Source organism: Astyanax mexicanus, chromosome 16 (genome assembly GCF_023375975.1).
Source record: "Astyanax mexicanus isolate ESR-SI-001 chromosome 16, AstMex3_surface, whole genome shotgun sequence".
Taxonomy (NCBI): domain Eukaryota; kingdom Metazoa; phylum Chordata; class Actinopteri; order Characiformes; family Acestrorhamphidae; genus Astyanax; species Astyanax mexicanus.
The window spans coordinates 23,682,177-23,702,225 of NC_064423.1; the positions used below are offsets into that span (position 1 = coordinate 23,682,177).

The 20,049-nt window shown below is 43.3% G+C and overlaps 1 protein-coding gene across 2 annotated transcripts in view; it reads left to right on the forward strand.

Moving 5' to 3' along the window:
* The first annotated feature begins 638 nt into the window (after window positions 1-638).
* zbtb7a (zinc finger and BTB domain containing 7a) overlaps window positions 639-20,049 on the forward strand; it is a 33,746-nt gene continuing 14,335 nt past the window's right edge. The window contains exons 1-3 of one of the 2 annotated variants that reach the window (XM_049465409.1): window positions 639-2,046; window positions 12,440-12,976; window positions 13,436-14,343. In XM_049465409.1, coding sequence (XP_049321366.1) covers window positions 12,518-12,976; window positions 13,436-14,343 — 1,367 coding nt within the window. In that variant the 5' untranslated portion in view covers window positions 639-2,046; window positions 12,440-12,517. Of the gene's footprint in view, window positions 2,047-3,102; window positions 3,265-12,439; window positions 12,977-13,435; window positions 14,344-20,049 lie in introns of those variants that run through there. The other variant, XM_049465410.1, reaches the window with a different exon arrangement.

The window sequence follows — 20,049 nt, forward strand, 5'->3', positions numbered from 1 at the left end:
CTAATTAATTGAACATTAAATTGACAGGACAATCTCATTCAGTACTTTTTCTTTGTTCTTATTATTTTCTACATTTTGGATGAAAATTAATATGTAAAATATCAAAACTTTTTACTGGTACTGTATATTATAGCTGACACACTCAGCAAAAAAAATTACCTTTAAATTATGTTCCTTTATTGTTTACAGAAAGATTTGTCCCCTATATCGTACCTTACAACTGTTTCTCATAAATGTTCAAAATATTTTTCTTTTAAAAGATTTTAAAAATATTTTGCACAATTTGTATTTCTGATAATGCCACTTTCTATCTAATGACATATTAATGTATTATAAATATGTAGTTTCAATATTCAAACTTTGAACACATTGTTAATCTGTTAGGTAGGCATAAAGGGGTGTTTTCTTGTGGCTGTGACCTAAATTTGATGGCCATATGGGGCCCCAAAGGGTCTCAATTATATCGTCATGTGTACTACAGTAAAAATAGAATAAAAAATACTGTTCATTTTAAATTGAAAAAAAAAAAATTCTTGCTGACTCAGCTTAATCCGGGTTGTTGCTCAGACTTTAAGACTTTTTGCTTAATCAACTTGATCCATAGTCATTTAAACTTGATTTTATATATATATATATATATATATATATATTACTTATGGGATATTTTAAATAAATACTCATTCACTTTTCATAGGGGCCCGTTAGCTCTGAGACCCTAAACACTGCTAATAGCTCTTGTTGTCAGAAACAGTCCTGTCTGTAGCAAGAAAGTATTTGGACCTGTGTAGAATCAGATATGGTATTATATATCTAATCACTCTTATGCAAAAACCTTTTTAAATTTTGGCATAATTTCAAGTCTTTTTTTTTATACAGTGCACTGAACAGTGTATATTGAATGGATTAATTTATTATAAAGTAATCAAATGTCATATTTTTTTATCAAAGTTTGCTTACACCAGCTTTCACTGAAATTTAGAATCATTTTCTTCACTGTATTATGTTGGATGATACAAGGTTTCCGTGCAAGAGTGACTACATATATAAAATTATGCTTGCTGCAAGACTTTTTGCAAGTCTTTGTTGGTTCCCTGGGGGTTTCATAGATTCTGTCAGTTAGAAGCTGGTTCACTCTATGATGGATCCTTCAGTTTAGTAATGTATATTATTAGTCTTCTTAAACAGGCATTTAAACAGTTAGGTACTTTGTAGGAGAAATAAATTGCCAAGTAATTATTTAAGGTTATTCATTTCTTTATTTATATAGTATTAAAGTCTAAAACGTTTTTAACTGATCGGATAATTAAAATTTGCACCTGGTGTGCCAAGTGTAGGTGAGAGAGGAGTAGCACCTTTTATTGGAGAGAGTAGACCCTTGAGAGAGATTATTGTGCATATTGTGAGCTGTGCGAAGTGAAGGAGCAGTGTATGTGTATGTGTGTCTAGTGGGGGGGGTGTTGCTGGCAGACCCTGAGTGTTTTGGAATGTGCCAAGGCTTGTTTCTGGGGTGGGACTCCATGACCTCAAGCTATGGGATTGAGTGGGTGTGACTGTAGCGCGCAGCTACTTTAGAAAGAAAAAGGACCTCTTGCGATCATACTTTTAGCGCATATGCTCTCCTAACTGTAAGTGCCACAGTGGGCAGGTTATTACTCTCATAATGACAACATGTCTGTGCCTCTCCGTGCACACAGTCACTTGCTTCTATGATGAAACTATTGTTGCCACTGTCTCGTGGTAATGTAATTTTTTTTTTATACTGTATTCCCCAGAGAGGTGTGGAGCAGGCCGGTGAGGGAGGAATGCTGTTTCTTTAAGAGCGAGAGAGGGAGAGAGAGTGAGAGAGAGAGAAAGGGAGGGACCTCTTTGCCCTCCAGAAACCAGGAAGGGAATTGAGTTGATCTGCTGCTGCCTGTTTAGCGCATACGGGGCTTTGAGAAGCAGGGACAGCTAAAGAGAGAGAGGGAGAGAGAGAGGGCTCCAGAGAGGAGGAGAGGAGAGGAGGGAAAAGAGAAGCCACAACAAGCAGCACCACGGCCATCGCAGGTGAGTTTACACCCTACACCCCCCCTTCCCCAGTCCCCCAGCACGTCTGTCCAGGGCCTGACGACCACAGGGAGAAGAGAAACGAATGAGGGAGGGGGGCAGAAAGAGCAAAGGGCTAGTTGGGAGGGGGGCTGCTAAGCATTTAATAGTTGAGCCGCTTTTGTCCTGCACAGTTACCTCGTTTGACTTACCTTTTACGCATTGCCATTTCTTTGCCGAACTTTATTTCCATTCTATTTGGCATTAGCACTCATGAGTTTGGCGACAGGAGGAGGGGATCGACAGAGGAGGAGTGGGACAGTGTGAGAGGAAGTAGGAACCAAAAATAATAATGTTATGGGACAAGGTAGAAGTGGCATGTGACAGGCTTTACTTTTTTGGTTGGTTGTCATTACACAGGGACTCGGCTGTGATGGATTACTTGTGTCAGAGCTTTGGGCTGTGGATTATTTTTTCGCTGCCTCTTTCCTGCTAGGTCAGAATATTTCACACTGGTTCAAAAGTCTTATTTAGGTCAACACTGCCGAAGTTTTGCTACTGTTTCATATTATTCTGCCTGGGCTGGTCACAGCGTTTGTTCTAGTCTCTCAAAGCTACAAATGAATGTTTTAATTCGCTCACTGCCTGGCCCCCCGCTTGATGGCTGGTCTGTACTTTTAATACCTGGCATCCTGCTAGCAACACACTGTAGTGTATAATTCAGCTCCGAGTGCTTACGTTGAAGCAGGCTCTGAGGTGTGGGGGTGGCAAGAGTGGACAGCTTGGGACTTGTAGTTCCACAGCGGTGGCCTAGAACCAGGTGAAGTAGCTATGAAGAACTCCACATCCCAGTGTGCCTTGCCCTTGGCCATACAGGAAAGGGAACAGCCGGCAGCCTATCCCAGTGGGGAGGTGTGGTGAGTGAGTAGCTGTCAGGCCAATCGCAGAGGGGGAAGTCAAGCCAGAGCAGTGGGCTGAAAATAGAGGGGTGGGGGAGAGGGAGGGGAGGCAGGGGAGGGAGGGTAGAGGGGAGGGGAGGGGGGGTAAGTAGGTGTCTGCCTATGTGGGATCAGGCAAGGGCTTGTCTATGCAACCAGGGCCACTCGGAAGTTTTCCCCCCATCTGCAGTTGCTCCACAGCAGGGTCTTGCCCAGACACGGAGGCAGGCAGGCAAGCAGGGGTGGTAGGACTGACTGAGACTGGCCCAAGGAAGAAGAGAGACACGCTTCTGCCTGGCCGGTAAGCGCTGCTTCCTAACTGCACTCCCACTCTCACTCTCTGCTGTTCAAAGTGGAGAAGACAGGAGGAGAGAGAGGAGCGGGCTTGTGGGATATTTAAGGGGAAAGACAGAGAGGGAGAGGGAGAGGCTTGACTGAGCTGGGAGAGCTTGACCCAGTTGCAGATGGAAGTAGAGATGGAAAACTGAGGCCTTGCTGCTGCGCAAAGGTATGGCCCAAGGAGGTTATCTCCTGCTAGTTGGGTAAACTTTTACTTAAGAAGGAGCTTAAGAACTTATCCCATTCAAACTATAAAAACAAATATTTTCCTAAAAGCAAATGAAAATCAAGATATGACAAAGAAGCAATGACACATCTGGCACATCTGAAGAAGTGTGGCAACTCTAGGCTTTCCCTGTTAATCTGTTCAAGAAAAAATTACATTTATTTATGTGTCAGTGGTGAGAATCGAAATCTCAGAACCCCCTACGCTATCGAGACTTGAAGTCTCTTTCGTTGGCAGATGTGGCTGCTGTGTCTCTAACCCCTTCCTCATACTTTTTATAGCTCATTCTCGATGCACATCCCCCTCACAGTTCTCACTGAGGGTCTTTTGGTAGAGCTTCGTCTTGTCTCATGACTTGAGTCAGATCAGCCCAAGTCTGCATGGGTGTCCTGTCTCCCTCACTCATTCTCTCTTTTTCTTTTTACTGTATTTCTATTTCACTCTGCCTTTTTTTTTTTTATTCAAGCATGTATGCATAAGATTTCCTAGCCCTACTCGCTCAACTCGTTTTTTCACTTGTGCGGGTACAGGGAGGGCGCAAGGGGTATTTTTATTCACTGATGACGCCCAGTGTCTGAACAATACACAGAAAAGGCTCCTTGTCTTGTCAGGGGTGAGGCCACTCTTTATTGTGTCTTACTTGCTGTGTGAATGACACGCATATCTGCGCCCGCTTTAAGTGCGTGTACTTTGTATAGGGGTAAATCACACCAGTGGGGTCATATTGGGTCACGTCACCTGGGAAGGAATGTTATGAGGCCATTAGAACCTGATGTTTGTGTGTGTGCGTGTGTGTGTGTGAATTGTGTGAACAGTAGAAGCACCACCCTTAAAGTAAATACATCTTGTTTCTGTTCCCAATAATCAGAAATTGTTGGATGTAATATCACACTTAAAATGAGACAATTTGTGCAGATGAAGTGTAACCTGTCTAGTAATCCAGACTTTTATGTCAAGTGCTTAAGATTTGTTTGTTTTGACTGCTCAGAATTTTTCGTGGACTAGTTCTTGTGCACACTTATTACACTCACACCCTTGGTCAACTGCTCAGCCCGCATGTAGACTTAACACTTACTGACTTTTCTCAGAAAGCTATTCTAAGTCAGCACCCTGATGATGGTAAACTGCTGTTGAGTGTACATTTCTTGTTAAGATTACCCCTGAACCATTGTCCCATATTTAGAAACTTCTTACATAAAGTCTTGAGTTAGCAACTTTGTGTGTTCTTGGAATGATAAGACTTCAAAGTGACTGTCTTAGTGGTGGAATGTTACTGAAACTATGTACAAAAGCTAGAACTAGAGTGGGGACCCTGTAAGCGAAGCTTGGATATTCAGGCATTCCAGCAGGCAGGCCGGCAGTCAGTTCAGTTGTGTTTTCAGGGGCAGCAAGGCTGGCTGGGTGGGTTGTTGTTAAGCATTTTTGAAGTGATCAAATTAAAGACCGTGATGCTGGGAGATGCAAGCTAGCAAACCTCCCTATCGGTAATCAGAGAACTCATCTCATTATGCTCTCATTGCACTCTTTAAAGGGCCTTCTTCCACTTGTCCTTATCTGCAGAGACTCTGTCGACACGTTGAGCAAGGCCTACTTCTTAGTTTCCTTTACAGTAACGTGGAATCCGATTGCTGTAAGGTTATTCTCTCTCCTGCCCCCGTTCGCCGTTACGGAGCTGGGCCTCGGGCAAGCAGATGAGAGTCCTTGACACACTTACCTTTGCATGATCGTTGAGAGATATGTGGATGACACAGCGGCAGAGGGTGGGAGGCGCGTTATGTGGTTTTTTTTTTTTCGCCTCCTCAGCAGAGGCGGAAAGGAGGAAGTGGAAGCTGTGGTGGGCCCGATGGTGGCCGAGCGCAGTGCAGTGTCTGGGAGAGCTGGTCATCTGATAACAGAGCGGGTTCTGTTACACCATCACCAGAGTCACGCAGGAAGTCATCTTCCGTCCATTCTGCAGAGAAGGAGAGAGAGTCATGGGCGCAAGGGCACTGGAGATGTTGGTACAGTGGTCCTAGAGAACCCTTGTCTGATTGCAATATATTTTGGTAGATTCTTAGTTCCTCTCAGACTCGTGAGCCGAGTAGTCTGCTTATTAGGAAGCCCTTCTTTGGTTAAAATAGGTGTGTTGGAGCAGGGAGGACTGAAATGTCCAGATCACTCTGGGAAGAAGTTTAGAAAAAAACTTTTAGAAAATAGTTTCAAGGTGAAAGGTCAGGATATAAAGAAGAAGAAGCTCTATAGATCTGTTCTCAGTATTCGTACGCTTGTCTTTTGAATGCTTGTCTATGATGATACTACACTGACTACTACAATCACAGTCTAGTCTTGGTTTTCAGTGCTTTGTCAGTAAGCATCAATAGAAATAGACCATCAGTAGAAATCTTCTGTTCTCTGTTTGTGCAGACTTGGCAATCTCAGAAGACCTACTTTAGGCATAACTTACTGCACAGTGCTTACTTCCTACCTCTAACATACCTGCTTCAACTGATCCGATAAATAACACCCCCTTCTCTAAAGGGTGTGGGTGAGTTAGAGAGCAAAGAAAACATTAAAATGTGAAAGGCAGGGCTACTCCACCAGCAAGGTTGGAGGTTGGGCACTGCTCTAGAGCCACGCTGAGGTTGTTACTGTCGTTTTTGGGGAGGGGTTCGTGTTGTTTGGTCTCTCTTCACTGGTTTCCTGTAAGCTTGGCTGCAGTGACCAAGAAGACTTGCAGAAGTTGTGGCCAGCCCGTTGCCAGATGCAGGGAAACGGGCCTGGAAAACTTTGGTCAAACTATGAGGGGGCGTCTGACATTTTCACACTTAGGTCTAACCTCCCGATAAAGCCGCGGCTGGACAGGGAGAACTGTAAACACGCCATTACTCATTCAGAAGCGGATCTTTTACTGTACTTCTTCCCACATTTTGCCTTGTTTCATTCCACTCTGTCTAAGGAACTTGACGGACCTCCAGACCTTTTGAATTTTCATCATAAAAACAGCGTTTGTTCATTGTAGTAGTAAAACTGTTTACTGACTCATATGACATAAGATGAAGTGAGGTTAATTATCAAAACCGAGTGAAGACGCGGGGTTATGCGAGGTAAGGCGCTGTTTTTATAGGTCTGGAGAAAGTTGGAGGCAGCAGAAACAGGCTGAGACAGAGTCGAGTAGACTCGCGAGTCATGTATGTGGGGTTTTTTAAGCGGCCTCACCCACTACCTTTGAGGGGGCATTGTGAATACAAGCCTGGATTTTTGGCAGGCTACTGACATATCTCCAGCGAAACAGCCCAACCCCACAACTCCAGTTTTATCAGTTGTTCGCCCACTTCCTGCTCGCGCTCCGCACGACCAATCAGGCTTCCCTAACCGCTGCTGGCAGGAGTGACTCATGCACAAGACCTTGCTCAAAATCCTGTTCTTCTTGGAACTAGACACCCACCTCTCCATAGCGTTTCTGATTATCCGCTAATATCCTCTCGGCCCTGACCTTGAACTCTGCCGACCTGTGTGTAGTGAATCCCCCACCCCACCCCCACCCCTTGCCTGTCTCCAAGCCAGTGGCACTAATCACACTCGCACACAAGTGCTGAGTGGACACACCGGTCAGGGCATGCCTCTGCACACTCTCCATCCACGCTGCACCAGGTATATTGGAGCTGATGAGGACTGATGTGTTAGCTCACATTAACTCACGTGTGTCAGTAATCCTCCCTCTCTCAGACTGCACTCTATCGAAAGATTTCTGATTCTCACACTCATGTCTTTTGATCTCATCTGTCAACTTTGTAAAAAGTGCAGACTGCACTGATGTAACAAGGTAAAAAAAAGTGCTAATAATAAAAAGACATGGCTTTATAGAAAAAAACACAGACGCTGCCAGTGAGGTGCTTTACTCAGAGAAACACCTCTGGTTGTTTTGGTTTATGTCATAAGAGTGTGTGAGTGTGTCTGTGTGTGTGTTCCTGAAATGCTTGGTATGTGCTAAGCTAAGACGTTTCATTTTGAGGTGTAAGTTTACAGTTCATATAATGAATGATCTGATATGGCACTGAGCTGTGTTCGTTGCAGAGTCACTCAAGGTGAGGAGGAGCATTCTAAGAACTTCACTGGAAACATTTATCTGGCTTTACGTGCACTTCACAGAAGCTGACTTATAGCGTAAAAAGTTGTTCCTGTTGTTTAGAGTCAGCGTAACAACTGGGTAATGTCTGCTTGGTTACACAATGAGGTTGTTGGGTGAATATACAGCTCCTGTTTAATTCATGCATGTAATACATCGTTTACAGCAACTATCACATCACTGCACAGGTACGTAGCTGCAAAGGGTAAAAGCTGATGAGCATTGCTTTAAGCTTCAAACTACAGGTTTGCTTTCTGAGAGATAGCCTGTAAAAAATGTTTTCCATGGTCCAGTTCAGTTTAGAGCTTAGAGAGTTGGATCGTCCCTGAAAAATCCTGATAACTGCTCTTCGCTTGGGTTGTGGCAAAGCAGGCTTTCGGGTATGGTGAGGGGAAGGGTGTGGGGAGGGGGTTGGTATGGCTACTTGCAGTGAATTGTGGTTTGACTTGCAAAGCAGCGGCAGGCTCGTGCGTGCGGCTGATGGCTGAGGCCTGCAAGCGAGCCGTTGGGGCCGAGGCACAGCCCCCGTCACCCACAGCCATGAATTAGTGATGAGGAATGTTTGGAGCCATGAGAAGGTGTCAGGATCAGGTTTGTTTGCAGTGTTTCCTCTTTCTCTCAGCCTGAGCCCGGGTTTATTCTGGGACAGGGGTGGTGCTTTGTCACCTGTCAACCGCTTTACTGCATCTTGCGATCTTTTTGTCCCGTCTTTCTGGGTTATGCCTAGAATATAGACACTCCTTTTCATAACTGTATTTCAAGAAAAGTGGAGGTGCACAGCATTTAATGTTGTTGGAGTTTTGGGCTTTGCAGTAATATTGTAATACTGACCTTAATATTTAAACATCAACTCCTTGGACCAGTCACAGAACTTTAGCTTGTGCATCTGTACAGTCACATGTTCCTGATGCGTTTAATTATTAGTCTCACACAAAAACATACCTCTGTGTTAACTGATTTTCAAATTATTTAAATCTCTCAGTTGTTCTGTTCATTGTGTTGAAATGCTTAGCAGGCCTGAGGATCGCAAGTTCAAATCCCGCATCATGCTTGTTCACCATCAGCTGGCAGAGCCTGAGAGAGCACAATTGGCCATGCTGTCCCTGGGTGGGTTAAAATTGGTAAAAAAAATAATAATAAAGTTAACGAAGAATAAAAAAATATAAAAGCTCAAAATTCTCCTGTAAAGTTGACAAATAAAGTAACCCTACCCAGATGCGATTAGTCTCTCGGGTGGTCCTGGGGTAATTTTCTCTTCTATTGGTGGTCCTCTGTGATTTTATTCTTGTCCGGAACGACAATGTATGGAAGAGCTACTGAACGCGATGTCATGTGACTGAGAAATATTAAAAAAACTCACTGGCTCTCCTTTTTTAATTGCAGTCTGGATCACTAAGTTGAATTGTGAAATATTTTTTACAGATGTCCCCCTGAGAAACTAATTCTGTCCGGATAGGGCATACAATAATTTAGCATGTTTGGTCGACAAACACATTTAGTGGACATTAAAAGTTAAGGTTAATAATTAAAAAATGCAATAAGTGTCATGTGACACCTCATCCATATTGTTCATCCCTTATCAAATAGTGTCCCCTTTTATCCCTCAGTAAAACACAACGAATGTTTGTCCGTTACTCCCCTGCCCCTCGGCCGGTCCTTTCCCTTGGCCTATTCAAATGAGCCTGAGGAGAGATAGTGAAATGAGTCTGCCAGGCACATTGGGGTTTATCAGAGCTCCTAGGGAAAACACAAAGGCCAGGCTGTGGCGTCGAGGCTGAGCGTGCGGGTGCCCATCACCATGGCACAGGAGTTGAAGGAGATGAAGAGAGAAAGGCTTAAGCCCTGGCTTATGGTCATTACCACTGAACTTCAAGATGTGGTCTAGAGTGGTACTATTATTGGAAGGGCTTCCCTGAGGTGCACTATATAGAAGCGTATGTGTGTGTTGCATATGTGCCCTAGATTGAGCTATTCTCAAGGTTCTTATTATTAAGCTGCCAATTGTATTGTTTGCTATAAGGTAATTTTGAACTAAAATCATTTAACGTTTGGCAACTTGGTTGAATAATCAGTGGAACGAGGAGGGTTTTGGGAGCAGTTACACTGCACCTTACCTAAGTGTGACCTCTGCAGTGTCCTGACTTTGTGCCAGCACCACTCTAGGTGAGGAAGGAAGCAGTTTTGTTAGAGGGTGGGTGTGTAGGAGTGTTAAGGCGGCCCAGGTTGAGCAGGTCTTTCATACATACCAAGGGGCTTGATCTGAAGGAATGTCATTTGAATGTGTTGCTCTTATAGAGAATAATCTCCCCCTGGCCTCACCCCCTGCTGGGTCGCTCTGCCAGATGGAGGGGGGCGGTTTAGGCCGCTTGGCTTTCATGCATGTGTGCGTGTGTGTGTGTTTATGTGCGTGCATGTTTGAACGGACAAATCGAGGAGGGTTGCCTTGCAGAGCCCCCTCCACTCCCCTCCCACCCCTGCCTGGACTGCAGTCGATCATTTTAATCCCCCCCCCCCCTTACACGTGAGCAAGGGGACAGGCCTTTCCTGAAACTTGGCACACAGTGCAGGGTGGGGTAACCGGCTCAGACCGGATTGACAACCTCCCTATTTAATACCGTTCCCTCACAGCCCTGTGCGTCTCCTCCAGCACCACCTCCTCCTCCGGTGGGTTTTTTTCCACTCCGGTCTGTACGCAGCAGCCCCCATGACCTCCCCCACACCCACCCGGCAGCAGAATGACACGCTATTGAGGGCACACGCCTCCTACTTTCTGTGTGCCACTCTCCTCTCCCCACACTCATCCTGACCCACACATACCCTCCTCTCCTCTCTGTTCTTTTCCTCTCTATCCTCCTCTCCCACTAGCCATAGAGCTAGCACACTTCGTGCCCTCTCTCGCCCAGCTAGGGCTTAAGGCCGCCAACTCCCAAAACCGATCACGGCAAACAAGATGTTCCGTACAAGTGTTTGAATTAGGGTTGGAGCGGGTGGTACTTATAGTATTTAAGAGAGAATTTGAATAGACTAGTCTAATCAAGTCTCAGTATAATGTAACAGTTGGAACAACCTAGTGTCATGAAGTGTACTATAGTGTGAATTAATTAGGTTGAGTACTAGTTGAACTGAACTAGTGTAATGAACTACATCCGTTGGAGTGCCACTAGTTGGAAAAAAAAACTACTGTATGTTCTGTTGTACTGTTAAGTTAACTTTGCACTTGTGAACTAATCAGACTACTCGTGTACCAGTCAACTAATATCATGAAACTAGTTTGCTAATTAACAGGCATGGAACATTATAGATACATAAGGAGCACTAATCAAAATAAGAACATAAACAACTAGTTAAGACTACTGTAATGTAGTGTACTAGTCAGAATTAATTAATTTAAAGATGTTTTAAACAACATAAAATGGTGTAATGAAGTGTTAGGATTCTAGTGTAATGAACTTGCCGGGAACACACTATAAAGTGTAATAAAATGTACTGGTTAAAACAAACTTGGTAGTGTAATGAGTGTACCAGTCAGAAGGAACTAGTAAAACCAGGAACTAGTAAAACCAGTACCAGTGGAAATAAACTAGTGTACAGAAGTGTGCTGTATGACAGTATGAGCAAGTATAATGTTGTTTGAATGGACTTCCCTGGAACACACAATTTGCACAAGTGCACTAGTTGAAACAAACAAGTGTAGTAAAATGTAATAATTAAAACAAACATACTAACGATAGTATCTAACTGTAATGAAGTGACTTAATCAGAATGACCTAGTACAATGTAGTGTACTAATATAATATAATATAGTGTAATTTGAAAACACTAGCCTAATGAAACATGCTAGTAAACTATTCGGAAAAATTACTATAATAAAGTTGTACTACCTACTAGAGCTTGGCAATATGACTACTTTATTATCTCATGATTATTTGTATTATCACAGCGACTTTAATAAGCTTTACAAATATAAAAGTACTTGTCAAAATTTGGAAATGCAGTGAAGTACAGTAGTTGCAAAGTACTAATTCAGTGATGTGTGCTAGATACAATACTACTTAAAATGAACTAGTGCAACGGAGTCTACTGTTTGGCGTAAATAAATTAAATTTTGTGTATTATTTTGGACAGTAGTACTTCTCCCAGTGTAAAAATGAAATTAAATTGTCAGCTCTATGAAACTCCTAAAACCAGTAGATTGTGTGTACTGTTGCTGTGGTCTTGCTGTATGAAAGACCTTCACAGTCTTCTTTGTTTCTAGGCTTTCAATGTTTGCATTTGAACTGTCCGTATAATCTTCATCAGTGGTCTTTTGCCGTGCTGGGTTTGATAAAGGGCAACCGTTTGACCACGTCTGTTAGCTCTTCATCTTTGCTCAATTTGCATTCGCAGCCCAACGATAATACCTCCAAAACTTCTGTGTTCTAAAAGGAAGTGAGATTCTAGAAAGAAACAGGTCTGAAGTAAGATAAACCGTCAGTAGAAGAGGAAGAAGATTCTGCACAGATGGTGCTTTCACAGTATTTGTATTAGGTTTTATAAGGTGCTGCAACTGACTAATGATAATTTAAAAATTTCGTCCCTTTTACACATCCACACATAACAAGAGTAATGGTTTCACCATGGTTTTAGAGCAAAGGTTACTAACCTTGGTCAAGGTCCTTCTGTTTTTTCTTTGCTTTAACACATCTTACAGAAAAGATTTCTATATCTCTTAAAAGTTCTGGCCACTTCAGGTTTCATATGCACAGTTTTTGTATCAATAAGTTGCATCAAGCCAAACTGAAACCACACACCTTTTTCTCTTTACAGACAGGCAGACGGACAGACGGCAGGACGGACGCGCGGGCGGGGGCTGCGATTGGCGGCTCGGCGGCAGGCTGGTGGAAGATGTCGTCGGGCGCCGGCGGGCGGGGAGGACGGCAGGGCCGGGCCTGCTCGGGCACGGGAGAGGCAGAGGAGGGTCCCGTGGGCATCCCCTTCCCCGAGCACAGTGCCGACCTGCTGGGCGGTCTGAACCGACAGCGCCTCAGCGGCCTGCTGTGCGACGTGCTGCTGGTGGCCCAGGAGCGCGAGTTCCCCGCCCATCGCTCGGTTCTGGCGTCCTGCAGTACCTACTTCCACAAGCTTTTCACCTCAGGCCAGGCCGCCGACCGCCAGAGCGTCTATGCGCTGGATTTTGTGCGGGCCGAGGCGCTGGCCGCCCTGCTGGACTTTGCCTACACAGCTACGCTCACAGTCAGCCGCAGCAGTGTGGCAGACATCCTGAGTGCTGCCCGACTGCTGGAAATCTCACCCGTCCAAGACGTGTGTACGCACCTGCTGGACACCAAAGTGCTCTCCCCGCCGGTGGGTAAACCAGTTTTCCATGGATTATGTACACAAGTGAAAATGGCATTAAATTTATATTCATAGACCCCTTTCTACTTTACAGTTGTAAGGTGTTTACTTTCATGCACTTACATTTTCTCCTAACATACTATTGAATACTATTGAAACATAGTAAATTTTATTTGGACCTAATTTTTAAAAACTTTTTTATATGATCTAAATATTGAGTTATATAATGAAGTCACAGATACAGAAAAAAGCACCATGCAGTGGAAATGTGCACCACCTTTTTGACTTCATATTCTTGTAGGTTATTTGGCAGTCATACGGAGGTTTTTATTTGCCTGTCTTAGCAGCATTATTATAATTAAATATGTTTGTTTTTTTTATGCCTATGTTGGTTTTATTGTTGTGTGTCAGCACCTGTTTAACTTTGAATATGTGTCAAGCCGCTGTGCTCTCATTTGCTGTTCTCAGGCGGGTAGTGAGCAAGCAGAGGACGAAGCTGAGGAGGACAAGGAGCACAGGAGGAGCGGAGGAGAGAAGGGCAACCGACTGCGCGCTCGCGAATACTTGGAGTTCTTCCAGCGGGGGGCGCACTGGGGCAGCAGCTGCAGCACGCCAGAGCTCAGGGACCCGCCCGCACACCTGCACTTTAACCAGCGCAACGGCAGCGCTGACAGCAATGGCACGCCCCCTGGACCAGCTGCCTACTTCTCCCCCCTTGCCCAGGTCCTTGCCCAGACCCCCCTGCCCCCGGAAGCAGAGGACGACGATGATGACATCCTGGAAGAGGAGGAAAAGCAGCTGGACAGCGTATCTGCCGATGTCACCAAGGAAGCGCTGATGTGGAGGCGGGGGAACGGCACCAACAGTCTTTCTCACTTCTACACCCCATCCCAGAACGGACACTTCTACCTCCATCAGCCGGAGCCCAAGGCCGAGCGGGACGTAGAGACCCCCGTGACGCGGGAGTCGGAGCGAGGGCCCGCCAGCACTCTCCTGCAGCAGATGATGGACTCCATAGAGCGGCAGAAGGAGGGGGTAGTGGGGGCAGAGGATGATGGGCCGGATGGAGAGGAACCCGATGTGGAGTTTTACTTGAAGTACTTTAACAGTGCGCAGCAGGAGGAGACGGGCAGTGCTGCCGTGGCGCAGAGCCTTTTGCCCCTCTGGTCTGTACGGGGCAGTGGCGGGGGTGGTGGGGGTCAGTCGGGAGGAGGGGGCGGCAGCAGCGGAGAGAGGAAGATGCGCTCCAAGGCCTTCCAGAAGTGCCCCATCTGCTCCAAGGTCATCCAGGGGGCCGGAAAACTCCCCCGCCACATTCGCACACACACGGGAGAGAAGCCCTATGAGTGCGCTATCTGCAAAGTGCGCTTCACCAGGTAAGCCAGTAGTATGATTTTTGCCTTTCTTTCTATTACGGATGCAAATAATCACTAATAACTAAAACACACCTTAGTAAGTGAATTATGGTGTTGTTCTCCTTTATTGTCTCACTTTAAAGCTGCCATCATCCTGATTTCTTCTTCTGTGGTGCAGCAATACTTTAGAAAGCACATTGCCCCCTATGCTTTGTGTAGTGTATTGCAATTTATGGGAATACCTGGGTGTATCATATTCTTAATACCCTGCAACCTTGACATATATCAGTGAGTATTGATCCTGAAATTTAAAATGATACCAGTATCCCTGTTCCGCATTCATTATATTATAGGTATCTTATAGAAGAGAAAAGTAAAAGGCCTCTGCATTAGTCTTGGCTATATACAGTGCATGGCTTGTATTGAACTGTTTAGAACTGTATTGAACTTGAACACTATTGAACACTACGCTTAACCATTCAGCATGGGACAGCAGTATGTAAACTCACTATTAAGTGTTACCTCAGGAAACTGCTTGGGAACACCCACAACTTTTATAAGTTGTGAAATCTTATCTTGCGAGGGAGATTGAAAACTGGCCTGTGTGCTCGTCACAAGGTGATGTGAATTTTTAAAATGTGAGCGCAGCCTGATAGTGGGAGTCAGATGAATGGGACATTTAATTTCTGAAGTTGGATGGGCATTTGACGTTAAAGGCATTAGCATTGTAACCGGCTACATCTAGCTAGAATTGTCTGAGTGAACAGATAAGCGGCTGGCAGAAGGCACATCCACATTCAGTACAAACGTTGGTATGGAGTAGACTATTGCCATAATCCTCCTATTACATCAAATTACAGGACCTACCCACTCTAATAAGCACAACAACATTGATCATATATTATTAAACAACAATGATTCATTTAGCTCAGAATAAAAGTTAGCATCACCAGTTAGTCGTTAGCTATTGTGGCTAATCTGCTGTTGTGAGGTTCATAATAAATGTCTGCCGGCCAGAAAGTCAAATAAAAACAATCCAATATTTTTAATTTAATTTGGATTTTTGTTATTTGCACTATACTAAGCAAAACCTTTGATCAAAATATGCTCAAAGATCTAAATTATTTTATTATTTGCATCTTGTTTTAAGCGTTTTAAGTAGGGCTGGTATATTTTATTATTACAGTGGAACATAGTTCAGCTATTAATGTAAAAAAAAAAAAAAAAAAGTAACTTTAAAATATATTTCAGTAGCCTATGATCATCTAAAATTACCTCTGTCGTGTCATTGTAGGTAAATGAAGGAACTCTAAAAGAATTTGGCTTGGATTGTAAGAGCTATACAGGATTTACAGCATCTGTTACTGACTGATGTCCGTTGCAGGGAGTTACCATCAGTTCAGTGCATTTAAGCCGGGCAGATACAGCACAGCACTACAGACTAAATTAGCTTGTCAGTGTGTAATGATGTAGATATTCCACATGCAGTGGTTTTTGTCCTGTTCATATCGATATAGAAATTATATTGTATCGACCGAATCTAAGAAATGTATCACAATATAAATTTTGACCGTAACGTCCAGTATTAGCCACCATAGAGGCAGGGATCCAACAGTTTTGCTTTGATTGCATTGAAACACATGACAGTACTGTTACAGCTACCTACCCCAGATTACTAACCTACCCTATTTCGATTGAAGTGCTATGGGCAGGTTATCTGTATGCTGGTGAGGAGGCAAGTGCGCTATAAAACAACATTTTATAGTGACAGGCAGCCTGCATGACAAAGTCCCGGAATGTTAACAAGGGGGATCCAATAAAAACGGGCTGTGGTTGGCATGGCTTGGCTGTGCCTTATCAGCGATGAGGCTGCTATAAACCACCCCATGCCGATATTGAGAGGGATTACAGAGTGGTGCCCTATCTGTGCCAGTGAGTTATTTGAACTTGTGATCCTGGGTGTTACGTTGATTATTGCCCCCAGCTCACACAGCCCTCTTTCAGCTGGCCTGGCCAATGAGAGAATTGCTGAATGCAGGTTAGCGAGCTGCTAGGGGGTGGCTTTCGCTGTACTTAAGGCCATCACCTCTTCCATGAAACTATCCCCTTAATGAATTAATCAGGGGACTTGCATTGGAAATAGATGCTGCACTGAAAATATCCCGGAGCCTATTTGTGCTAGGTGGATCTAAACGTGGCATGCAGTGGGAAGGGGGCATTGTAATCTTAATCCTGTTTGATCAGGGTTAAGAATGTGTCTCTCTCACGCTGTAATAAATCAATCCCGTCCTTTAAATAATTCAATTCTGTCAGGACACCACTTTATTACACTGTCCCACGGGTTTGTGTGCGCTCGTGTGTGTGTGTGTGTGTGTGTGTAGGCGACTGTGCAGGTCCTTTATAGTTTACAGTGCATTTTTCATGCAAGTTAGATTTAGAGGGTGAGAATACACTTGTGAAATGAGTAGGCATGCATTAGTGTTAGAGAGCATGGGCGTGAACTTCTGTGTGTGTGTGTGTGTGTGTGTGTGTGTGTGTGTGTGTGCGCGCGAATAGACATGCATGGGTTCTTTCTTCATTTCTTTTTCTAAATCTGATATAAACATATGTATTCTCTTATATTAGTTTTATATTAGTTATTTGCACTAAATGAATGTTAGAGTTAGGCTTAGGCTTAGGCTAAAAGAATCCTGTTAAATAAAGTAATAAATACATACTCCACGTGCTGATAGTATATAGAAACAAACCTGTGTGTTTCTGTGTTCAAAAATATATTCGGGACTCTGTTTGTGTTTGTATTTGTGTGTGTGAGTGTGTGTGAGAGTGTGTGTTTGTACAGTAAGCCTCCACAGTTCCGGGCTGGCCTGCCGCAGTAGTTTATTTAGCTGTACTCTGCCCTGGTCACTGGCAGGCGGGTGGGGGAGGGAGGGAGTATGAGGGGTAAATGCGGTCTAACAACACAAGACCTTGCACTTTATAGCATAGCACAACTCCCTTATTGGTGCAAAACGACCACAGCTTCACACTGTGCCAGTCTATCATACCCACAACCCCCCTCTCTCTTAAGGGGTGTTAAGACCCACTGTAGAAATATTTAGGTTATATTTGAAACTACAATCTGAACTCTCTCAGGCTGCACGGCTAGATGTGTGCTTTTTTATTATTATTTATAACATTAAAGTGAACCTCTTAACATTCACAGACCAGACAGACTTTTTAATTTCTTACTCGTGGCTAAATAATATACAAAACAACTCAGTTATTGCAAATTGTACAGTGTACTACATGTACATTATCACATATTAAACATATATGTTGTGTACTGTGATTATGGCAAGGCGATGTGAGTTATTGGACATTCTTGAATCCACAGTGTTGCGTGTGTACTGGGAATTGTAGAAGGCATTACCACTCACATTGAACTGCGCAGTTGTTGGTAATCATAGTAACCAGCAGGCGACTCTGGCATAAATCACATGCACATTTAGTTCTGGAGGCCTCGCAGCATTATTAAGCTACAATGGGACATTGCTGTGCAATGCTTGGTTCCTGTCCCGTTACCTTTGGTGTGTTAGTGTGTATTTCGGTTGTTTTTTAGTAGGAGTTTTTTCAGGATTGGCCTCATTCTATACATCAGCGCTTTGATGCACAATACTTTGTTGTTGATATCCATCTGTTGTATGTAACATTTAACAGAGATTACGTTACCATTGTTTGTTTACCAAAGACTGCCTACCTTTCCTCTGTGTAAATTTTAAGACACATGACCTTCTGAGGCTTTCTGTGTTCTCAAGTGTGCCAGGATGCGATGGGCTTTGCGCTACATTGGGAATGCTCTTTGCAACTGTAAATCCTACCTAACTTATGTACCGTAGTTTAATCTGTCTCCCCCTGTCTTCCTTATTTCTCTTTCCCACACTCTCATATCTCACTTCCTATAGCCCTGGTTTCAAATTAAAAGCCTTCTGCAAATGTTTGTCATTGCGATTTCATGACATGTCATAACATTATCAGGCAGAGACAAAAATGTACATTGCAAAAACAGTGATACATACACACTTTTTGAAATAACGGCGCTTCAAACGGTTCTTTTGAGCAGTGCCACAGAAAGGCCACAGTGGGCCTATTTCCTCACCAACCATTCTTCATCTTTAAAGCCCTGCACATAGTTTTCTCAAAGATGCTGACATCCACCTCTTATTTCTTAGTTGGCATTGGTTTCGTTTACTGGTTTAGAGGACTATAGGAATCTATTAGGGCCTAATTCTGCGCATTCAAAAGCATGAGGAATCTGATATGGCCTTTATGTTAGAACTTTCCCCAGACTTTTTTCTTAAGAGTTCTGAGAAAGATGTTGGTGAATAAGTCCCATGTTTGTACACTGTTACACAAAGTACAAGTTCCTTAAGGAACCTTTGAATTTTTTTTTTTTAAACTGTGGGGGAACTCCTTAGGGTGCTTTTAGGAATAATTCTTCTAAAAACCTTTTCTTGCATGTTCATCAAAGCACCTTAAGCTCCTCCAAGATATTTTATTGAGATTAAATAAATGTAACAATTTAAATGTATGAGTGTAAAGAAATTTAAAATTGGTAAAGAAAGTTTACATTAAGCAGTGGTTCTTTATACCTTTAAAAATCTCAAAAATATTTGTTTTGTGTTTCTTCTGTGTTGTTCTTCATTCAAAACCTTTTAAAACACCTTTATGTTTAACAAGTGTTCACACAGTTGGATGGGACAGATGGGACTTTTTTTTGCTTACTCATATAAAGGTTAAACAACATTCCTTAAAACATGTTTCTCAACATATCACTTGTCCTGATTTTGATCGCAGTTTCTGAGTTAACCAAGTGCCAGTGTTGGTCCCACTTGGTCTTTTGATCTGACTGTAGTTTGGTGGAAAAAATCTCCTGATCCGATAAAACTCACAACCCTTCATGCAAGTAGGTGAAGTGGTGTGGTTGATTGCTATCACGCACTGTAAATCTCTGCTTTACTACACTGATAAAACATCACCCCCTTGTCACACTGCTTTGGGAGCCTCAGAGCCCACTGAGGTTGAGTGGTGAACATTGAGCCCTCCAGTGCCTCATTGACTCACAGAGAAATTATAGAGATAAAGATTCCAGCTTTATGGCCCTCGTCCCTAGATGACCCAGTCCCTTACGGGAGCAAGCAAACATTGCGAGATAACCAAACCTACTTCTTTTGATGGAAGGTGGATTCCTTACGAGAGCAGAGGTTATAGCATTACGGGTTATTTTTAATAGAAGTAGGATATCATATAAGGATATACTGGTACAGACTGGACTTGTGGTATTAAATATTCTTTAAGTAAATGTTTGGGCCAGTGCTGATGGCCTTACTTCTTTACACTGCACTGCACAACACTCTATTCCCCTATTCTAATACAATTCATATCTTCTTCATCCCTGCTTGTAATTAGGTAATAAAGCCTGCACTTGATTCAATTAATTAGGACTAATAACACTCTTTATAATAAAATGTACATTGGGTCAGTCTTTTTTTAAAAACTAATGTCCTCTATATGCTTAAAAAAAGATGCGATAAGAAAATGTCAACACACGATAAACTAATGCTATATTGCCTACCTCTATCTGATTCACACTGAGAGTTTAAGGGCGTTTTCACACCTGTATTGTTTTCTATGATCCGGATCAGTTGATAAGTTTGTTTACTTGGTTTGCTTTCACACAGGCACAAACGT